Here is a 20,742-nt window from a genome sequence, read left to right as displayed (position 1 = left end):
CTGTTCCCAGCCACTGCTGACCAGGTTGTTTTAAAACACACTATAAGAAATTAAGTCAGTCCTTTTTCTTACTTCTTCCAGTAGTATTTAAATGCCTGAAAAAATGCTAGATGTCCACATTCTCATTTCATATATACCTGCTTTTAAAGAGACTGAAATATACAGTCAGACCCTTCTGACTTTGTATGACGAATTTAAATGATTTTTATTGATTTTAATTAATCTTTTGTAATGGAACTGAAAACACTTAAGAAATTGAGTTTACATAAATTCAAATAATGCTCTTACAAGCCTCACCAATGTTTTTATTATCCACGCATTTCCAAATCAAAAAAGTCGTTCGGATATTTATGTACTTCTTGTTTGAAATCACCTTTTTGAATCTAGAAAGGTTGGTTTTACACTTCCAGCAGCCAGTTTATCTAAGCCTTGCTTTGAAATCGAAATCTTATTTGATTCTAACTGGAAATGGGAAAGATGGGGGGCAGTGCAATTTGGTGTTAAAAAACCTGGGGTTTACTTCCAGCTTTTCTTAGATATGCTATGTCTAGTCACTTCTTTCATGCTTCTGCCCCTCCCCTCTTCTGTAACTTGGCAATAACAATACCTATCTCACAAGGTTAATGTAAAGGATTAATTCACTATCATACCTTATAGCAAATAGCTGTAAGCTATTCAGCCAAAGCCTAGAGGATAAAAATATATTCACAGACTTTATTTTATTGACGCTTTCCCACACAACGCCAACGTATTTATTGATTATTCCCTTCCCTGTTCAGTGGGAAGAAATGCAGGTTCTGCACATGGGTCAGGACAAGCCCCTGGGTCAGCAGGGGCTGGGCCCCAGCTGCCTGCCCAGCTGTCCTGCCGAGGGATTTGTGGTTGGGACCCAAGAGGAGACAACAGCGTGTGCTTATTGTCACCAAGGCTGGACCGCTCTAGGAGTGTGGCCAGCAGACTGAGGGAGGTTGCTCTGTCCATCTCTGGTAAAGGCAGAGCATCACCCACACCGGTTTGGGGATTCAAGGAGGACAATGAGAGTCCGTCAGTAGGCTACCGAGATGGTTGTGGCCAGGGCCCATGGCTGCGAGGAAATGGGGAGCAGAGCTTGTTAGCCTGGCTAGGATGGTGGCCACAATCCTAGAAAAGCTCCTTCCAACCAAATACCTGTGGCTTAGTCTCAGAAGAAAACTGCAGTACATCCATCAATGTATACATAGATAAAGTCATGTATAGTATACCAAAATACTAACAAACTGTAGTTATCTGAGCTACCTTGCAGGTCATGTCTCAATTTGTGTTGTTTTCCATGTATGTTTCTGAGAATGACATTTTCTATTAGTATCTCTAAATTCTCATATGCTTTTCAATGCACAACAATATAAATAATTTAAGAATATAGTAAATATTGTAAAGCAATGTGCATGGGGCAAGTTTCTATTGTTTACCTTCTTGGATAACAACCTGCCAGCAAACTAGTAGAGCATAATAGGTTGGCTTTCTTTAGCTGAACCTTGTTGTATTTATTCTACAGATCTATTAAAACCATCAGCAAAAGTAAGGTTCCTTTTTCCATTGCCGTAAATGTTAAAGGTCTTCCAGCTATTCTTATAAGCAGATTTCTTTCATAATCAGCTCATTGGCTTAAAGTTAGAGCAGATTTCTGCATTATAGTGAATGGTATGAAGTTGCAAAGTTTGACTCTTTTTCTTGAACAATTTCTTATTTTTCTTGAACAATTTCTTATTTTTAAGTTTAATATTGTGGGTTATTTTCCTGTGATGTTAGTCTGTCTATTTCAAGTCTAAGTAGCTAATGTTCAAATTTAATTACGATTGTAACCATGCTTCCAGTGTAATGCAGTGCAAATCCCTTTCCTTTGTTCAGCTTATTGTCTCTGTTGACTTTGCTAAGCACTTACAATCACAACCAGCAAGATACACATACATATCTTTCTAGTCACAAGCATCCCAAAACTTACAAGTGAAACAAGACGTGCTGGACATTCTTGAGTGACGATAAATGTATTAGCAAACTGTTAAACTACCTCCATAGAACTGTGTATCAATTGAGATAATGCAAATAAAGGAAAACTTTCTATAAGAAAGACACATTAAAAAAAATTGGGTCTTCAAGCTTGGCAAAGAATGATAAACTCCTTTGATATTTAACATGTTTTTTATCAGCAGTGAAAAATGAATCCGCATTTCATCAAGTTACAGGTCTTTGGAAAAAGTTAATTGCCATATGCTCAGGAAAGACATTTGCTTTCTTAACACCTACAGTTGGAAATTTTTTTCTCACTGAATATCTTCCATCCCCCTCAGGCCCCAAGACCTGACCTTTCTCGGTGTGCAGCACCTCCTCGGCACACATGAGATGTTCCAGCTCCTACTGTTGAGCTGACTGTATACATGTCATGTTCCTCGTTCACAGGCCTAAGGGAAAGCTGTACCTTCTTTATACTGATTACCTTATATAATTGCCTTAGGCCAATTTGAAGCCAAGCAACAGATTTAAATACCAAATGTGGAATCAGAAGTAGCTCTCTGTCTGGTCAAGGAGCTTGAAGCTCTTGTTTCTATGCATTGCCTGGTTCAATCCAACTTAGAATAAAGTGAGTCACGTACAAGCTCCTTCAATATTGACTGATCATGGGATGCTGTGGAAGGAGACTGCCTTTTCAGTGTTTTCAGTGTTTTCTGTCTGCTTTTACACAGAGTAAAGAAGAAAGCTAACTTTGGGATTCAGAAAGGAAAAAATCCTAGGGCAGATGAGGGAAGAGACTCTAAAAAGTCTGAGGTGAAAACTTGATTAGACCATGAAATGGGGACTGGGTAAAAACCAAAAAGGCAGGTCTATGAGGCAGGGATTGAATGAGGTTGTCTTGACAATCGGATTTCAGTGGGAACCCTGAGAGCTGGTGAGATGGTGAGGATAGAGGAGATGGGTATCAACAAACGGGTTTTATGGTTCCCATGATCATCTTATAGTGGCCCTACTGTGAGGAAGGAGATTGATAAGGAGAAGCCTGGAACTGGCTACACAAAGTGTAGGAAAAAGAAAGTTAGGAGTGGGATGAGGAGACACAGCTTGAATAAAACAAGTCACAGCAAGAGAGAAAAGTAGGCTTTTATTAGGCCAGTTTAATGCTAAAAGTGGATTCTGTCTCTGCCGCACAGCCCCTGTGTGATACAGTGAGTTTAAACTAACATTGCACAGGTGATCAGTCATTGTGTTTGTTACTCTTTGGACATGCAGTAAATTAATCCATAGTCTGGTTTAAGAAATGTTCCCAAACAAGGATGAAAGTTGTGCTCTGAACATGCAAAGTGCTGTAGAGCACCTAATTAAATGGGTATCAAATAGAGGATCTAAAATGAGTGTAAATTTTTATTTAATATCTTGCTTCAGTCCTTTGTCCAGAAAGCAATCATAGTCTTTCCTCTTTGAAGTGATGTTGTGAGGAAACTTAATGTATGTACAGATGCAGAGGGTCTAGTAATCCTAGTACATTTGTGGTTTTGGGTCCAGAGGGAAAGAGAGAGTGCTTATTTTCATTACTAGAACAATAGATTAGTTGCAAAAAAAAGCCTGATAAGTTTGGAGACACAAACTGATAGCAGCTTCCTCAGAACTAAAACAGTTTTTGCCCTGCAGGCTTCTCTGTTTTTATTCAACTGTGTCTGCCAATCTAATAAAACATATGATTTTCCTCTACAAACTTTGACTTGGTTATATCTGTTGACCTGCAACAACACTACTACTCTGTATGTGTGTATGTGCACTGTATATGTGAAACAATAGATTAACTGCAGAACTGTGAATTACAAAGGAACGTTACCTGGAGACAGTATTTAATTTCAGAAGGGTATGTGTTTCTACATATATATATATATATACACACACACACTATACTACACTCCTGATAAGTCATAATGTAGTGAAATTTGAACGTATTTTTATGCATAGTTGATGGAAGGGGGGGGGAGAGGAATTTTTGAACTATCTTTTGCTTTCACTTCAGTGATCAAGGAGTTTATGTCAGTGATGGAAGATGATGTTATGGTTTGATTTGGACTATTAATTACTATATCAGCTAGATTCTGGATGATTAAATCTTTTGTTTCCATCCCTCACTGAAGACTTTTTCAAATGGAGCAGCTCAGGCTCTATTTTGTAGAATTTGGTTCTGGGATAATTTGGGCTTTGTTTTCAGTGGATGCTGTCTTACCTTGGTGTCTAAGTACTGGTAGAGGGAGGCAGTCCTTATATACATGTTTTGAACATTTCCTTTTGGCTGTCTTCGGGCTTCTGTATGCACAATTGCAATGGTTTTGGATGGCCTTATGAAGGCATGACTGCAGAGGGAGAAGTTTTCAACTCTTGTTTCTTGAGTTCTGCTGTGGGGAACCAGTTACCTGAGATTTGGTCTTGCACTCTTTGGTTTGTTTGTTGGATCATTGCTTTGTTGGCTGTGTCACCTGGTCTCATGCTAGATCTTGTGTTACTTTTGGCATACATTTTTGCTCCTCAGTTAAGTTAAAAAGCTTTTAAACCAAAAAACCCGTAAGTATTATCATAGAATCATAGAATTGTTTAGGTTAGAAAAGACCTTTAAGATCATCAAGTCCAACCGTTAACCTAGCACTGCAAGTCCACCACTAAACCATGTCCCTAAGTGCCACACCTACATGTCTTTTAAATACCTCCAGGGATGGTGACTCCACCACTTCCCTGGGCAGCCTGTTCCAGTGCTTGACAACCCTTTCGGTGAAGAAATTTTTCCTAACATCCAATGTAAACCTCCCTTGGCACAACTTGAGGCCATTTCCTTTTGTTCTATTGCTTATTACTTGGAAGAAGAGACCGACACCCCCCTCGCTACAGCCCCCTTTCAGGCAGTTGTAGAGAGCGACAAGGTCTCCCCTGAGCCTCCTTTTCTCCAGGCTAAACAAGCCCAGTTCCCTCAGCCACTCCTTATAAGACTTGTGCTCTAGACCCTTCACCAGCTTTGTTGACCTTCTTTGGACATGCTCCAGCAGCTCAATGTCTTTCATGTAGTGAGGGGCCCAAAACTGAACACAGTATTCGAGATGCAGCCTCACCAGTGCCGAGTACAGGGGGACGATCACTTCCCTAGTCCTGCTGGCCACACTATTTCTGATACAAGCCAGGATGCTACTGGCCTTCTTGGCCACCTGGGCACACTGCCGGCTCATATTCAGCCGGCTATTGACCAACACCCCCAGGTCCTTTTCTGCCAGGCAGCTTTCCAGCCACTCTTCCCCAAGCCTGTAGCGTTGCATGGGGTTGTTGTGACCCAAGTGCAGGCCCCGGCACTGAGCCTTGTTGAACCTCATACAGTTGGCCTCGGCCCATCGATCCAGCCTGTCCAGATCCCTCTGTAGAGCCTTCCTACCCTCAAGCAGGTCAACAGAATATACCTGAAGTCACCATTTCTAGGCATCATTCTGGTATCCACAAGTGAAAATATCTGTCTTAAAAGTCAAGTCAGTCAAAAGTCTGACTTAAAAGTCAAACATAAAAGCCAAAAGAAAGTTGTGCATATTGGGTTGTTCAGCTATGTTCTTCAAATATAGCACCAGACCGAGGCTGGGTGAAGCTGCAGTGAATTACTGTCTCCTGCATCTCCTGTGTACAGCATAAGAGTCGTACACAGCTTTGCTGTTGGCACTGCTTAGCATCTTTGATCTAGTAAGAAGTCGTTTGAATGTATAATTAAATATGTATTGTTGAAGAGTAATGAGAACTCCATCAGTATTAGATTAAAAGCTTAATTATGTGCAAGCTAAGACCCTTGTTTTAAAGGGGAGCTGAGTTTCCAGACAAGTTCGCTCCACTGTTGCACATAGCTCAGCTGGACTGTGAAAGCTGCCAGCTGCCACGACTAGAGAAGTGAAGCAAATAGCCTGGCTGGGATGACAACCGCAACAGGTCTTCCTCTGCAACATCCCCAGTCTGACAGCCTAGCAGGATTTTGGAAGGAGGAAGGCAAATACTCCATACCATGAGTCTGTGCCTAGGAAGCCTCTCTTGCTCAGCCAGGGTCATAGAGGGACAGACAATTTGACCGATGCTCTGAGCTATTTGTTAAAATGGAAGCTGACATGCACTGATACTGAGTGTCACTTCCCTTTTATGCAGAAGTCCTATTATAAAATACTTGTTATTTTATAACAAGTGACATTGTAAAGTGGTCTCGCCTGCACTCTAACATTACAGACTTACAGACCTTTTGGGTTTTTTGGCAGTAGGGCTGGATTCTTTTGCAAAAATGTGTCTTCTGGAGGTATTTGGTATAGGAAAATAACTGGCTTCTGTTGGAATTTAGAGTTTGTTTTTAAGCTGGCCAGCAAGTACATGGTTCATGTGTATTTGCAAGCCTATGTTTCACGAGTGTATGTTTCAGAGTTGGTAAAGTTTATATATTACCAATGGCTGAGAAGGAGGTGCTAATGGAGTACAAATTTCCCCAGGGAACAGTGCACTGGGACGGAGCCTGCCCACAGATGCCGGGCATTTGGGGTTATTTTCTCCATCCCTCAGTACTGATACTGTCATGCAGTACAAATCCAGCATTTGATGATCTGTATATATTTTTTTAAAAAAAGTCTAATCTGAAATAGGAATGATCTGAACATTGTGTTTTCAAATGTTTACTTAGGGAATATTACATCACCATGGTGAAATGGGTAAGCAACACCAAGGCTGTGGTGAGATGGTTAAACAGACCTCAGAATATCTCCATTCTTACAGTTTGTGAAACCACAACTGGGGCTTGCAGCAGGGTAAGTTGGATTTTTTCCTAAGCTCTCTTTTCAAGGTTTCTTCCTGCATTTTGTTTTCATATTCAGAAAAAGATTTTCGGAAATCAGTTTGCAGATGCAGTAGTTGCAAGCTGAATATAATTAGTCAACAGGGAGGAAATGGATGTGCGAAAATTCCAAATCTGGTGAAATTATTTCATGCAATTAGCAACTTTGAGTGACATTTTCAGAATTACTAAGCTTTGTTCATTCATTAACTTCAGTGGAAACTGCAATTGCTGAACATCATGTACTTTGGATATAGCTAGCGCAGTGACAAGCTTGTCTTCCATCAGATATTTTCAGCTGCCTGGTTTCTCCTCTCTCCCCCTACATAGTTTCATTTCAGATCTTTCTGTCTCTCACAGCTTACATACGTTTAAGGAAAAGGTGTAAAATTCTGATAATTCCTGCAAATTTGATAGCAGAATTAAATAACTTTAAGAAAAAATAAAACTGAAAGGCAACGGATATTTCATTTTTAATGTAAGCCAAGCTGAAATACATTTTTCTATTTGAATCCAGCCACATCCCATCCCTGACCCAGACTTTGACTTGTGACATTCCTGCATTACATCTCTCTCTTTTCACAATCTTGCATCTTGAATGCAGTTGGCCACTTTCCCATTCTGAGTCACTATCTCTTCCCAGAACCAGCTAAAAGTATAAATATTTTCTGTACATGCTAATATCAGTACCAACAGATGCTCCAAAGTAGAGGGTATAATTTGGCAGTGTAAATGGTTATGAGTGATTAATGTAGGTCTAAGTTTGGCCTCTGAGTCAAAAGGCTTCCGTCAGTGTCTGCTACTGAAGTCAGTCATGTTAACGTGTTAGGGATTATTTCTGAGCTTGTCTGCTTCTTTTGCAACACAGTGCAGGTTGCTTTTCCTGACTCAGAAACCGTGAATAAGTCCCCAAACTATGGATTAAGATTGTGAACATGGAGATTTGTTGATTGGGTTGCTTTTTACCTGGTTCCTGCAAGCCTTGTGCCCTTTTATTAAGAAAGTTGGTCATGAACCACTGTGAGCAGTCGCTTCTGAAAGGAAACCCTTATGTGCTCCAAGGTCAATTGGACTTTTCTGAAGTAGGTATCCAGGGAGCTGTAATCCAGGACATAATATAAGAGAGAGAGATTGAGAAGTCCCACTCCAGAAGAATTAAAGTGCAGTGAAGGACCTTTTTAGGTGGGTGAGGAAGGATAACGATGCAGTGTCACCGTAGTGAGCGCAGCTCAGACAAGGCTCATGCTTGTAACCCTGGATAGTTCCTACACTGCAGCCGCTGGGATAAGGTGGTGCTCTTGAACTCAGTAATGGATGAGGAAAGGCCTTATTGTGAGAATTTAACATTGTATCACACCATTTGATTTCAACTGTAAACCTTTTTTTTTTTTTTTTTTTTAGCATTTTGCACATGGTCTCAATTCCAAAAAGTGCTATATAAAACCAGTTGCTGTAGTAGCTACAAGTTTTTCATTTTTCAGGCCATATATGTACAGACGCTTCTACAGCTAATAAATTTTCATGACTTCAGCTTGACTGTGACAATTTACAACAGTTGACGTATATTCTATATTTTTTTCCAACAATGTGTGCATGGTATTTGGGGTTTTTTTTAGATGGCATGATGTGAAATATGAGTGTGACCAATAAAAAACAATCATTTGCATTTATTTTTTTTCTCTTCACTAATGCCACGCTATAACCCATTAAAGCAAGGGATTGTGATCTGAAAAGGTCTCAGAATTTGAGCTTGATGCTGGCTGTTTGCCCAGTGTTGATGAAAGACCTAAAATACCAGTTGTCAGATGATGCCTAGAGGTAAAAAACAAATAGAACTGCCTGTATAAAGCTTCTTGATAGCTAATCAGGAAGGACTGAAAAAGGCATTCTTAGGTCCCCTGTGGTGTTCTACCAAAAACTCTGAATAAAGCAGCTGACTTCGTAATTAAATTATCATTTGTTTCAATGTAAGTGCCATTGAAGAGATGTGAAGATTGTAACACAGTAGAAAAAAACCATGAAATAGCTAGAGACCTTTTACTGAACGTGGGAAATATTTTTGATCTATAGCTATTCCACAAAAGCAATTTTTTCTTTTTTAGAAATATGAAATGCAGTCAGACCTGTGGCTTCCTAAACAGGTATAGTATAAATGCTATTTCTGGGTATATAATGTGTGATTGCTTCATTGTCATTTTTATTTAACTGTATGTTATTTTATAAGCTATTAAAATCCATTCCTTTTAAAATTGAATACTTTTTAGGATCCTAAATTATTTTAACAGCTGAAGATTATAGCAGTGTCTGTGTAAACATTCAGATGGCAGCTTGTTTCTCTGGTAGTGGGAATCCTGTCACTTAGCATCACACAGAGGACATTTTGCTATCTAGCTGACCATCTCAGTGGTGGAAAGAGATACATACTTCCAGCGAGCAATTCAGCCCTTCGAACTGAGACACCTGTTTGGGTTTCGGAGGCAATATTCCCTTCAGTTTCTGATCTCTGCGTTCAGTTAAGTAAGCACTTAGATGACCAGCTGATTAACTGCCTTACTCTTGGATGGTTAAAGATAGATCAGACAAATCTCATGCCAAGCATGTCCTATATACTGTGCTGATTTTTTTCTGATTAAAAAATAACCTCACCAAATTAAACCCAAAGGAGTTCAAAGATTAGAGGTCATACAGGCTATAATTGGAATGCATAAGAATAATATTTCTAAATTCATACCCAGAACAATATGTTGAACTAATATGTCAGCAAATGATTCCATTTTCATAGCTTCAAAAGAGCTGTCCAATAAATGGATGAAACACATTCTATTTAAAATACATTTCAGGCTTCATTTTGCAATGTGCAAATGAGAAATCATTTTTAAAAAATTATGCTTTTATAGCAAGCCATTTTCCTTTAATATTTCTGTGTAAAGTTAGACATGAAGAGATGGTATCACATCAGGCTACAATTTATGGTAAGACCATGATTCAGAATATCACTTCAATGTACTTATTTTTTCCATACAACTTTATCAAAATCAGTGAGTGTTAAGCATGTACTTAGTAATGTTTCACTGAGTCCAGGCCATGGAAACATTTGTTCTCCTCATCACTAGTAGGGCTTATCTCTGTCATTAATCGTATGTCTGTAAAGGAATGTATCCTGGAAAATCCCGCTGCATTAGAGATGAGACTACCAGACCTTTCATTGGGAGGGAGAGTTTTGCAAGGGCTGTAACCCATGCTTTAGGACAAGATTGCACAATGGTAACTGCTGTCATGAACTACATTTAGCTTTAGCCACCACATTTTTGTTAATCTTAGCAGAATATATTTAAAACCTAAGGATTTTTCTCCATTTGTCTTATGAGCACAGCAACTACCAAAACTAAGGAGACAAAAAACCTGAGCTGATGTTTGGTTAAGAAGTTTAATGGAAAGTGTGACAAACTAACACAATCTTACATTTATAGAATGAAGAACCAGTTTTCTCCAAGGACGGCAGTAAATTCTTCATGACTGTCCCAGTGAAGCAGGGAGGCCGGGGCGAATTTCACCACATAGCCATGTTTATTGTTCAGGTAAGGTTTTGGTTCAGGCTATTTTTAATGTCCTAGTGGTCATCTAGGGCTTTTACTGAGGACATGTGACCCAAGCAAAGGCTTTCACTTCAATAGAGTCTGAACAGTTGTGTCGTGGTCATTTGTCCTGTCCAGGTTGTCACTCAGTGCAGAGGGACATATTTATAGCTTCTTCCAGAATAAATGGAGCGCTCTCTCTTTTCTTAGACCTCTGCTGTGGTGGCACGTAGGGTCTGTAAAGGAAAGGTACTGCCAAAGTATTCTTTCTGGAAGATTTCGTGTTTTCTTTGTACCTCTATAGGCAAGCAGAGATGTTTTCTTGTTAAACCCTTCTGTCAATAATAATGTTTTGTAGCCACAGAAATTCAAGAGACCTGCAGAAATGCTCATTTTACCCTCTTTTTATACATGCATAAGTATAATTTTAAATGTCAATTCAGAATATTCAGAATCTGGTCTTACACACAACAGTGAAGGGAGGCAATACCCAAAACTTAAAATTTTGTGAAAATTAGGACTCTGTTATTACCCTTTGCAACATTTTCCGGTGGCTTCCATTTCCCAGAGTCATTACTTTTTCCAAAGAAGAATCTGAAAGAAGATAAATTTGCACTGTGACTTTGAAGGTCACCAGTATGAAGTTGTGGTGAACTAATAAAGGAGATTATGCCCTGGAACGGAACGCTCCAGGGCATCTATTTAAATCAGCAGAGCATTAATCCAGGTACTTTAGCAGAGCAATGTGACATAGGAGGGATTATCAAGGTACCCAAAACATCAAAATAGCAGACTTGGCACCAGGCAACTCTATTATCTCCCTTTATGACAGTGTTCTGGTATGAACATTATTAAGTCTGAAATATGTTCACAGTGTACTGCAGACAGAACAAAGCAAAAGAACTTTAACAAAAATTTAACCTGAAGAAGCAGGAACAAGATACTTATTCACTAGAGTAAATATATCAAGAAAGAATCAGAGAAGAAAAAAGGGATCAAAGACCTGTCAAATTCTGACTTCTAAAGAAAACAGTAACTCAGATGACAATCTGGTAAAGGTGTATTAATATAGTAACCACACAAAAATTCACACCGGAGCAAAACCATTTAGTCAAGCAAGTCATATTTGGTTTCTTTGCCAATATGAATAAGTATCTTTAAAATGCATAAAGTAATAATGATGTAGATCTGAAAATTAACTTGCAACATTCTCAAGGATGTTACAGATACAATCAAATTTGCCTTAAACCTGTAGGCTCTAACATTTTTCACTACTAAAGAGTCCAGGAAACTTGATCCTAATTCAGGAAAACATTTAAGCAAAAGATTAAGCCCACTCTTATTCAACAAGATAATTAAATGTATACCTACTTTTAAATACATGTTTTAATCCCACCAGAATAATGTTTAAAGTCAAGCTTATGATTAAAAGTTTAGTATTCTATCCCTTTTAGGCAGAATTAGAGCCCTGGGTACTGCTCAGCTCCAAAAATCAAAAATAATTATATTTTGACCGCCATCACCATGAATAAACAAGTCTGAATGGTATCACCAATGACAAATTTGGCTTTAAGTATATAGCTGCTCCTGAGAAGAAGAGGAAATGTGATATCCCATGTATCAACCATTATTCATCAATAAGCAACTTTCTACATGGTAACGGGGCTGATACAGAGCAATAAACGACGGGAAATGTGTTTATATGATGTGTTTTACACACTGCATTAATCTGATTGTCCATTATTTCTAAAGCAAACATGGAGGCATAAAAATTATATTAACCATTGCACATAAAGTCTTTTGTCACATCAGATGTTTGTCACACCTTGCGAGAGCCACAGCAGCGTAACAGATGCCCTGCAGAATTTAAAGCAGTCGGCAGATCGCTGGTACCCAGTTGATCACATTTTTTGTCATGATGGAGCTCAGTTAATGTTGGAATTTGGCATTCAGATTCTTGTTACTTCTCCATACTACTCAGTACAGATATCAGCTCATTAACAGAAATCAGCCTCCAAGTCCAGGAAAGTTGAAACACAGAACCAACGTGAACATAACAGTGACAAAGAAGCAAATTTTAATGGCTCACTTCAGATTAATTTAATCACCGAGGCTTATTTGTCAATCTTACAACAAGTGCTGACAAATGATGGTCTTTCTTGGGCTGCATTTCTTCGACTGTACTTTAGAAAAGCATGTGTCAATGATGTAATCAAAGCAGGTTAGCAGAAGCATCTAATTAAATCTTGCAAGGGGAGGTTACTGTTTAAAAAGTGACTGTCTATCATATTATTTACTGTCTGAATGTAGAGGGCTAAATGTGTGTTTTATTGTTTTCAAATGCTTTTAGTAACTTATGAAATATTTAAAAGAAACTAATCTCAAAATGGGATTGAATCATGTGTTATGTATCTAGAAATTTCTTACTTGGGGTTTTGCAACTCTGGAAAGTCTCTTTTTTCCAACCACAAAATAAGAATTATAAAGTAACTTTAATGGATCAAGGCAAGAACTTCCTGCAAGCTTCATAAATTATGTATTATGGCTGTAACCTTGAAAAATAACCATGTAAAAAAATAACGCTTGGCTGGGCTTTTTATTGCTGTTTCTTATTAGATTCTGTGATCTCAATATTTAAATATCTCTTTCAATAGTTGCAGCTTCTCTCTCTCTAGAGAAGAAATAGTCACTTAGAATAAATCACTCATTTGTATTTTAATCATTCCTGGAGGCAGCACCTATCAGAACCTTCCTGAACAAGGGAACCCTCATCATAAACATATGTACAGCACCTAGCACAACGACGTGATTTCAGTTGGTACTTGCAAGTCTTGTCATAGAGTTACTACATCATTCTTTCCTTATGGATCTGTTAGAAAACAGATCAGTTCTAAGGGACTTGTTTCTGCCTTGCCATTTCCAGACATGTCTCCCAGGTGTCCTTGAACGTTTTCTGCTTTCTAGTTATTGCTGCTGTTGATGTAGAGCTCAGAGTTTACAAGGTACAGTTCAGAAATACAGGGATTAAAAAAAACCCTCTTTGCCTTTATGACTTTTTGTATGCCACATAACCACTGAGGCCACTGTGATTAGGTAGGGACTGGTGCTCCGGATTCACAGGATGCAAGGCCAGAAAGCACCATTAAATCCATCCTCCTTTGTAACTCCAACTGCTCAGTTTCACCCACTAAAGCTGAAATGTAAGCTGAAGTATCACTTCATTTGTCTTGAATTTGAAAACTAGGAATTTTTATATCCAGGCCAAGCATCATAGCCCTAGTACAGAAAAAACCACTCTTCAAGTATGTTCATGGTTGAAGTTTTAATCTTCAGAAGCCTAGGCAAGAATTTTACCTTTTGCACTAGGAAGCATTCTCAAATGAGCTTCTCACTCTTCAGGTTTCCTTTCTTTTAACCTGTGTCTGATGAGGAGTCTGCTGCAGCTTTCAGCCAAAGAGTTTGGTTTTACCTGAAGGTAGATATGCAGTGCATCTTGATGTTTCCTAATTCAGTCCCTGGTGCATTGGCTGAGAAAACTGCCATCACTTTCTTTGAGAGAGGTTTTGAATTTCCCCTTGTAGCAGTTATTTTTCTAGGCTCGCACTGGCATAGAAACAATTTATGAGAGGGGGCAAGAGGTGCTCCCCAACTTGTAAGCATTTGGTTCAGTTGCCAAAATTTGGAGCTACTCTTAGACTCTCCTTGTAGACCCTGGATAAAGAGAGGCTTCTCCAGAGTGCATGATGGAGCAGGGGCTTTACCTAGGTTTAGATCCTGTGAACTTCTGTGTCTGAATTTGTGCGGTGAGTTTCTCGTAGAGGTTTGCCTGCCTCCTCAGATGAGGGTGATGTTGATGTCCTGTCTTGGCACAACATCTTTGCAGTAATCTTAGCTCCGTACAAGCATGTGATAAACGTGAAAGCTTGGTAAGCACGCTCTGGTGCAGAGTTTTGGTTACAGGGGTCTGAGTCAGATTCCCCTGCTATGCTACTGTAAAGGAAAAGAAACACTAAGAGAAACAAAATATGTGTAATGACAAGATCCTTAGCTTGAAGTATAGGACTTCTATTGTTTGTTGGCATATAGGCAACTGAAAGAAAAATTGTGATGAAAACTGAGATGATTTTAATGACTTTGAAAAGTTTATGTATGGGAGGGAAAGGATACTTGAAGTTCAGGCCTGTCAAAATGTGAGGTTTGTGATTTAAAGATGTTATGTTGCATATGAAAGTTTAAAAAGCTGTAATCAGTAATGACATGTGCAGACAATCCTGCTAGGCAAAGAAAAATGTAACAAGTAAGGTGAAAGTTAATGTTTTCCATCTTTCTCCAGCCTAAAAGTGAACAAATCAGTGTGAGACACCTGACATCAGGAAACTGGGAAGTTATCAAAATCCTGGCATATGATGAAAATACTCAAAAGATGTAAGCATTATTCTCTTTGTCTGTTTACGAAAATATCTGAGTTATTAAAGTGGAATCCATTTAACTGGAAATAGCATATCTAAAATTAAGCAACAATATTTCTTTCATTTTTGAGCATTACCATGAATTTTACATTCCTGAGTACATGAAGTGCAGTTGTAAGACAATTTATCTGCCAGTGTATTACTGTGTGCATTTTTACGCAGAGGCAAAAGGAGTGTACCGTGACATCAGTTGACTCGCTGTATTTTTTTAAATAAAAGAAATCAACACACAATGCAGCAGTAATAACATTTTGGCGACTTCTTTCCTGGATTCCAGACAAGAAGTCATAGCAAATTTTTAGTACTTGATAAAACCCAAAATCTTCAGTTTTCATGCTTGCTTGGTTACTGCATGAGGTCTTAGTGCTGTAGTGGGAAGGAAATGCAGCACATACTTGGTGATTTTTGGGAGCAGTACAGAACTGACACAAAACATCTGAAGGCTCCAGATAACGTCAGTGGATCTTGGTTAGTCTTCCCGTATATCTGCACATGGCAAAAAATAAACAGATGTGTCTAATTCTGATTTTCTTTAAAATAAATGATATTTCAGCAAGAGACCTTTTTGAGGCTGCAACAGTACCTGTCATCTCCACTGGTACTGGAGAAACACCTTTTCTGATCAGTCCTTCCATGGGTTTTAAAAATAAATCTATAGAGAATTTCTTGATACTTCCCCAAGGTTCAGATGAAAAAATGAGGTCTGGATGCACTCAGCCTGCAGAGAGGTGGCAGACTGCATGTGGGTTGTCTCAGCCACTTGAGAGGACTTCCTTACCCTGCTTCTGCCTCTCAAGCGGAAACTTTGTGGGGATCTCATCTGGGCCACACCAAGGACTTGTCTTGACATTCTTGCAGCAGCTCTACTAAGCCTCTTTCTACCCACGCATCCTTGTCTGTAAACCATTGCCGAGGGTGCTAGCTTCTGTCTCTAGATAGAAGCAAAAGTCATTCTACAGCTCAAAAAGGCTTTCGGGTATCACAAGGCCTATTGTTATTTATGATACAATTTATTATGACCTTTTTCTACTCCTTGGATTTATATTGCAAACTCTTGGAGTGAAGGAGAAACTTTCTCTTCTGTATTTGTAATATGCAGAAAGGGGTCCTGGTTGCTACTGGAGTGCCTGAGCATTACAGGAATTAAACAGAAACTATGAAATAGTGCGTTCATCACTGTTTTAATATGAAATCATATAGCATCTGAAATAGCTACTCTGTATACTGAATCTAAGTTTAATCTTGGAGCTTAGGTTTATATATAAGTATTTGATCTTCATGTATATTTGGGAATTTTTAATTTTTAAAAATGTTATTTATGACATCTCTCACTTCTCTAAACACAACCCCAATCAGACAGCTTACCAAACTGAGTTTAACTTTGTTCGTCTTTTGGGCACAGTTATTTCTTAAGCACTGAAGAATCCCCAAGAGGAAGACAGCTACATAGGTAAGAAGTACATGGGGCTGTGTTAACAGCTTCTTCATCCAAAGCCATAAGTGCTATCATGACGTTCTGTGAGCTCAATTGCTGCTTTGGGGCTTGGGTAATCATTTCTATTGTGTAAAAATTAGTACACTTGAGCTGTAACAAGGAAGAAATCACAGTTTTAGTTTTTCAAAACTAAAAATGCTGATGATATTGTACAGTTTTTAAAAAACGGAAAAGATGTTAACACAAAATGTTTTTACCACTTTTGTCTTCACTAGTCCTTATAAACATCTAAAAAGCTAAACCTAAATGCAAGCATGTAATATGACTGTTTTTAAAAGTAGTGAAAATCTTCTAAATAAAAATATGCAATGCAATTTAAAATGTGTGGGCAAAGCACCTCCTCCTTACACAAACCTCAGTGCTGAAATTTGAAGTTGATGAGGCTTTTCATGGTGTCCTACTAACACTGTTACCCCGCAGCACTGCTAGATATTGGAACCCCAGTCCTGCTTTGGGCAGGCTTTGGATCCTGTCCACATTGCCCAATTTACAAAATAGTAGTCCACTGAGTCATCTGAAAACAGTTTGCATCAGGCAACAAATAAGACAGCGGTATTTTGGCAAGTTTAGGGACTAAAACAAATTTTGTGACTCTGATGAGCTAATTCTAGATTTATTGTATTTTATTCCAATGGAAAATGTTTCTGATCAATTTTTTCCCCAGTGTATCAACAGTGGGATCATTGAATCGTCAGTGTCTCTCATGTAACTTCTTGAAAGACCAGTGCACATACTTCAGTGCAAAGTTTAGCCCCATGAATAGGCATTTTTTACTGCACTGTAAAGGTAAGTCAAATGCACAGTGTGTAATGGTACTGTGTTTGCTTCTAAATTAATGTATTCCCTTGAGAAGTGCATTAGGCTGGAGTCTAACATTTAGCTCAGTAGTGGATTACTCAAAGTTCTGTACAGAGCTTATTGCAAAACTGTGGGTAAAGATGTTCTGTGTAGAAGCTAAATAACAAGTGATATCAGAAAGCTGCTCCAATCCTAAGCCTTCAGTCCTAGTAAAGGATAATGACTTTTAAATTTACCCTAAACAAAAATCCTTCATCAAAAAATGTGGAATTTATAGCGACAGTACTGTGGTTCATAACAGCTTCATTGTATTATGTATTGGGATTGATCTTGTGCAACTATACCTAGTTAAAAAATGGGGGCCTGCTTTCTGTAACACTATGTCTCTGTGTGTGTATATATGTATATGTACAGTATATCTATACACACTCACCCACATGTGTATGTGTATGTGTGTATCTACCAAAAACCAGGTATGGTTTAATCCACATAGACAGATCCTCTTTATTAATACAATTGCAATAAATAACTTTTAGCTTTTTATTGTTAGCTGCATTCCAGTAGCACTAAATGGCACCAGTTGCGTTCAGGGCTTTTGTATAAACAGAAAACTAGAACCATCCTACACCAAGAAATTTATAACCTACACCCAGGAAATAAACACTAATAAATAAGTAAGATTATAAAAACAGGTTCAGAAAAGCATGAGACAATCAATAATAAAGTGTATGGCTAGACCTGTTGACCTTGAAACTTGCAGTATTTTACAGACAACGTTCTCCCAGTATTTTTGCTCAACTAGCATCAGATTGAAAAGAGTAGAACACAACTCATCTGAAATACATGTGAATAGCCCATTCTATTTGCATGCATTTTTTCTATTTCTTTTGCAACTCTACTTTTTTTTTGCACAAAAATAAAATATCTGCTGGCTTGAGAATTGAATGTATTCAAACAAACAAACTATGAATATATATTGGCTAAAATAAGGTTGGGGGTTTTTTTTGTGTGGAAGTGCACCTATAATACATAGCAGATTAGAAAAAAAAATATACCAACTGTATGGTTTATACGTGGTTAAGGCTGCGGCAGAAGTTATGGAGCTAATCCTGAGGCCCTTATCTGAGTAAAGACTGCACTAGTAATGAGCTCCTCATGGTTTAAGCAGAGTTTTCCCTTGTGCTTGACATAGTCCCTATGGGGAAAGTCTCAGATTCCTGCAAGAGGGAGCGTTGGTAAATTGAGAACATTTTTTTGCACTGGATCAGCAATGTTCTAGGGCCCAAAACCATAGCTTCTTGTTATTATTTTAGCAAGGTATATTCAGCCTGTAATTTTTAATGTGTTCCTTTGATATAAAAATGTAGATGCCAGTCTGAGGTTGCAATTGAAATTGCTCGCAAGCTCATGACTTTCAGTGACCATGGAGATGGCAGTTCTCTGTTTGAGCTGGTAAGACTGTAGATCATCCTCCCAGGATTAAACCTACACTCCACTGAGTTGCAACCAGTAGACTGCTCTAAGCTGCAGATGTTGGGCAGGGATGATAAAACACTGTCATTAAGTTTTTCCTACCTCTAGCTTTAATGTGTAGCTGTCAAATTGGGGTTGTTCAGAGGTCTTCTCTTGTGTTTCGTCAGAGCTTGACAATTACAGCATCAGTGTGGCCCCTGTGTACTGCCACAGCTCTGCAAAATGCCTGTGGTGGGTTGGATATTGGACAGTATCAAAGTTGATGGCAACATCACCATAGAGCAGGTATTAAAACTCTTCTGTGGGGAGCTGCTTGTACAAGGTAAACTGCTTCGAGGAGACGGATGACACCACATCTACGTGCATACACACTCGTTTTCCCACAACAAAAAGTCTGACTGAATTGTTACAAAAGCCATTTGTCCAGAAAAATCCTTGGGGGACTCTGGACTGGTTTGGTCTATACAAGTTTCAATTCTTCACCTCCTGTTTATTCATGAGCACCTTTATTAGGATAGTTTTTCATTCTTAGTTACCCTCAGCGAGGAGATCTGTCTCAGTATACCAGCTGTATCCATCTCCAGAGACTCTCCTGAGCAAGGAGTTATTTTTAGCCTGGTAGATGGAGGACCGGCTCTACAGCCTCTCAGTTTTGGCAAGCAGGTCCTTTACACTTATTTTCCACACTGCTTGTGAATTTTTCCATTAGCACTTCATAAACACTAACAGATGTTAATCTCGCCACTCAAATAAGATACTTGACAATGGGAGTAATTGTTTTTCCCATTTTATATGGCAGGAAATAAGTTATGGATTTAGTGTTAGTTATAGGAGGTCAATGGGAAATTCAAGTGGTGTGCTTAGTTCTGATGAGCTGTAACACAATGCCTGTAACACAAGTCTGTGTTTCTCTTTTCTGATTGGCTTTTTAATCTACTGTAATCTCCCTTTTTCAAAATCTGTCATCATCCTTCCATCTTTTAGTATGACAAATAGCGCTGGCCTGGAAAATGCCAATGCTTTCCCCCCCCAAAATGTTCTTTCTTAAATTGGAATTCAAAGCAAAATGACAAATTCAGTCATCAAATTCTTTTTACGAAGTAAAAAGAGCTGCAAAAAACCAAACCAAACCAAAATGAGACAGCTGAAGAAATTATCTTCTTGACGAGCTAAGGCAGAAGGATTTGATTTGTCAGCAATCTACCTGTAAGATTTTTGTCAATAGTCTCCTTTGAGGCAAAGAATGAGATTGATAAAAATCTTCAGTAGAGACTGTCAGAGGCCGTGAATGGCATCATGCTATTTATTTCAGGTATTTAAGTTTCCCTAGGCTCATGCCATAATTAGCTGAGAGAGACAACCTCTCAGGATGACTCAAAACACATAAATTAAGCTCTATCTCTGAACTGCTCTCGAAGGGAATCCTTTTTTCCTCCAAAAAAGAGGAGTCAACTCCTAATTTCAGAAGGTCCATGCCTTCATCTGCCATGGGGTCCTCAGGGACTTCAGCTTTTCTGCATCATCCTTCCTAGCCCAATAGTGACTGCCTGCATGTAATTTAAAGTCTTGTCTCACCAAGATAAAACTAGGTTTCTGTAGTGGGTTGACCCTGGCCGGATGCCAGGTGCCCACCAAAGCCGCTCTATCACTCCCCCTCCTCAACTGGACAGGGGGAGAAAATAAAACGAAAGGCTCGTGGGTTGAGATAAGGACAGGGAGAGCACTCACCAATTACTGTCATGGGCAAAACAGACTCGACTTAGGGAAAAATTAGTTTAATTTATTGCTAGTCAAATTAGAGCAGGATAATGAGAAAATAAAACCAAATCTTAAAACACCTTCCCCCCACCCCTCCCTTCTTCCCAGGCTTAACTTTACTCCTTATTTTCTCTACCTCCTCCCCCCCGAGCGGCACAGGGGGACGGAGAATGGGGGTTTGGGTCAGTTCATCACACGCTGTTTCTGCCGCTCCTTCCTCCTCAGGGGGAGGACTCCTCACACTCTGCCCCTGCTCCAGTGTGGGGTCCCTCCCACAGGAGACAGTCCTCCACGAACTTCTCCAATGTGAGTCCTTCCCACGGGCTGCAGTTCTTC

The 20,742-nt window shown here is 39.0% G+C and overlaps 1 protein-coding gene across 3 annotated transcripts in view; it reads left to right on the top strand.

Annotated features, from left to right (window-relative positions):
• DPP10 (dipeptidyl peptidase like 10) overlaps positions 1 to 20,742 on the top strand; it is a 247,481-nt gene that overhangs the window by 199,308 nt on the left and 27,431 nt on the right. For 2 of the 3 annotated variants that reach the window (XM_050899666.1, XM_050899668.1), the window contains 6 exons: positions 6,689 to 6,812; positions 8,941 to 8,979; positions 10,309 to 10,416; positions 14,747 to 14,838; positions 16,285 to 16,332; positions 17,042 to 17,163. In XM_050899666.1, coding sequence (XP_050755623.1) covers positions 6,689 to 6,812; positions 8,941 to 8,979; positions 10,309 to 10,416; positions 14,747 to 14,838; positions 16,285 to 16,332; positions 17,042 to 17,163 — 533 coding nt within the window. The remainder of the gene's footprint in view (positions 1 to 6,688; positions 6,813 to 8,940; positions 8,980 to 10,308; positions 10,417 to 14,746; positions 14,839 to 16,284; positions 16,333 to 17,041; positions 17,164 to 20,742) is intronic. The other variant, XM_050899667.1, reaches the window with a different exon arrangement.

This window comes from Gymnogyps californianus, chromosome 7, assembly GCF_018139145.2.
Source record: "Gymnogyps californianus isolate 813 chromosome 7, ASM1813914v2, whole genome shotgun sequence".
In the NCBI taxonomy this organism is placed as follows: domain Eukaryota; kingdom Metazoa; phylum Chordata; class Aves; order Accipitriformes; family Cathartidae; genus Gymnogyps; species Gymnogyps californianus.
Note: the sequence above shows the minus strand (reverse complement) of the source record. Positions and strands in the feature narration are given on the sequence as shown.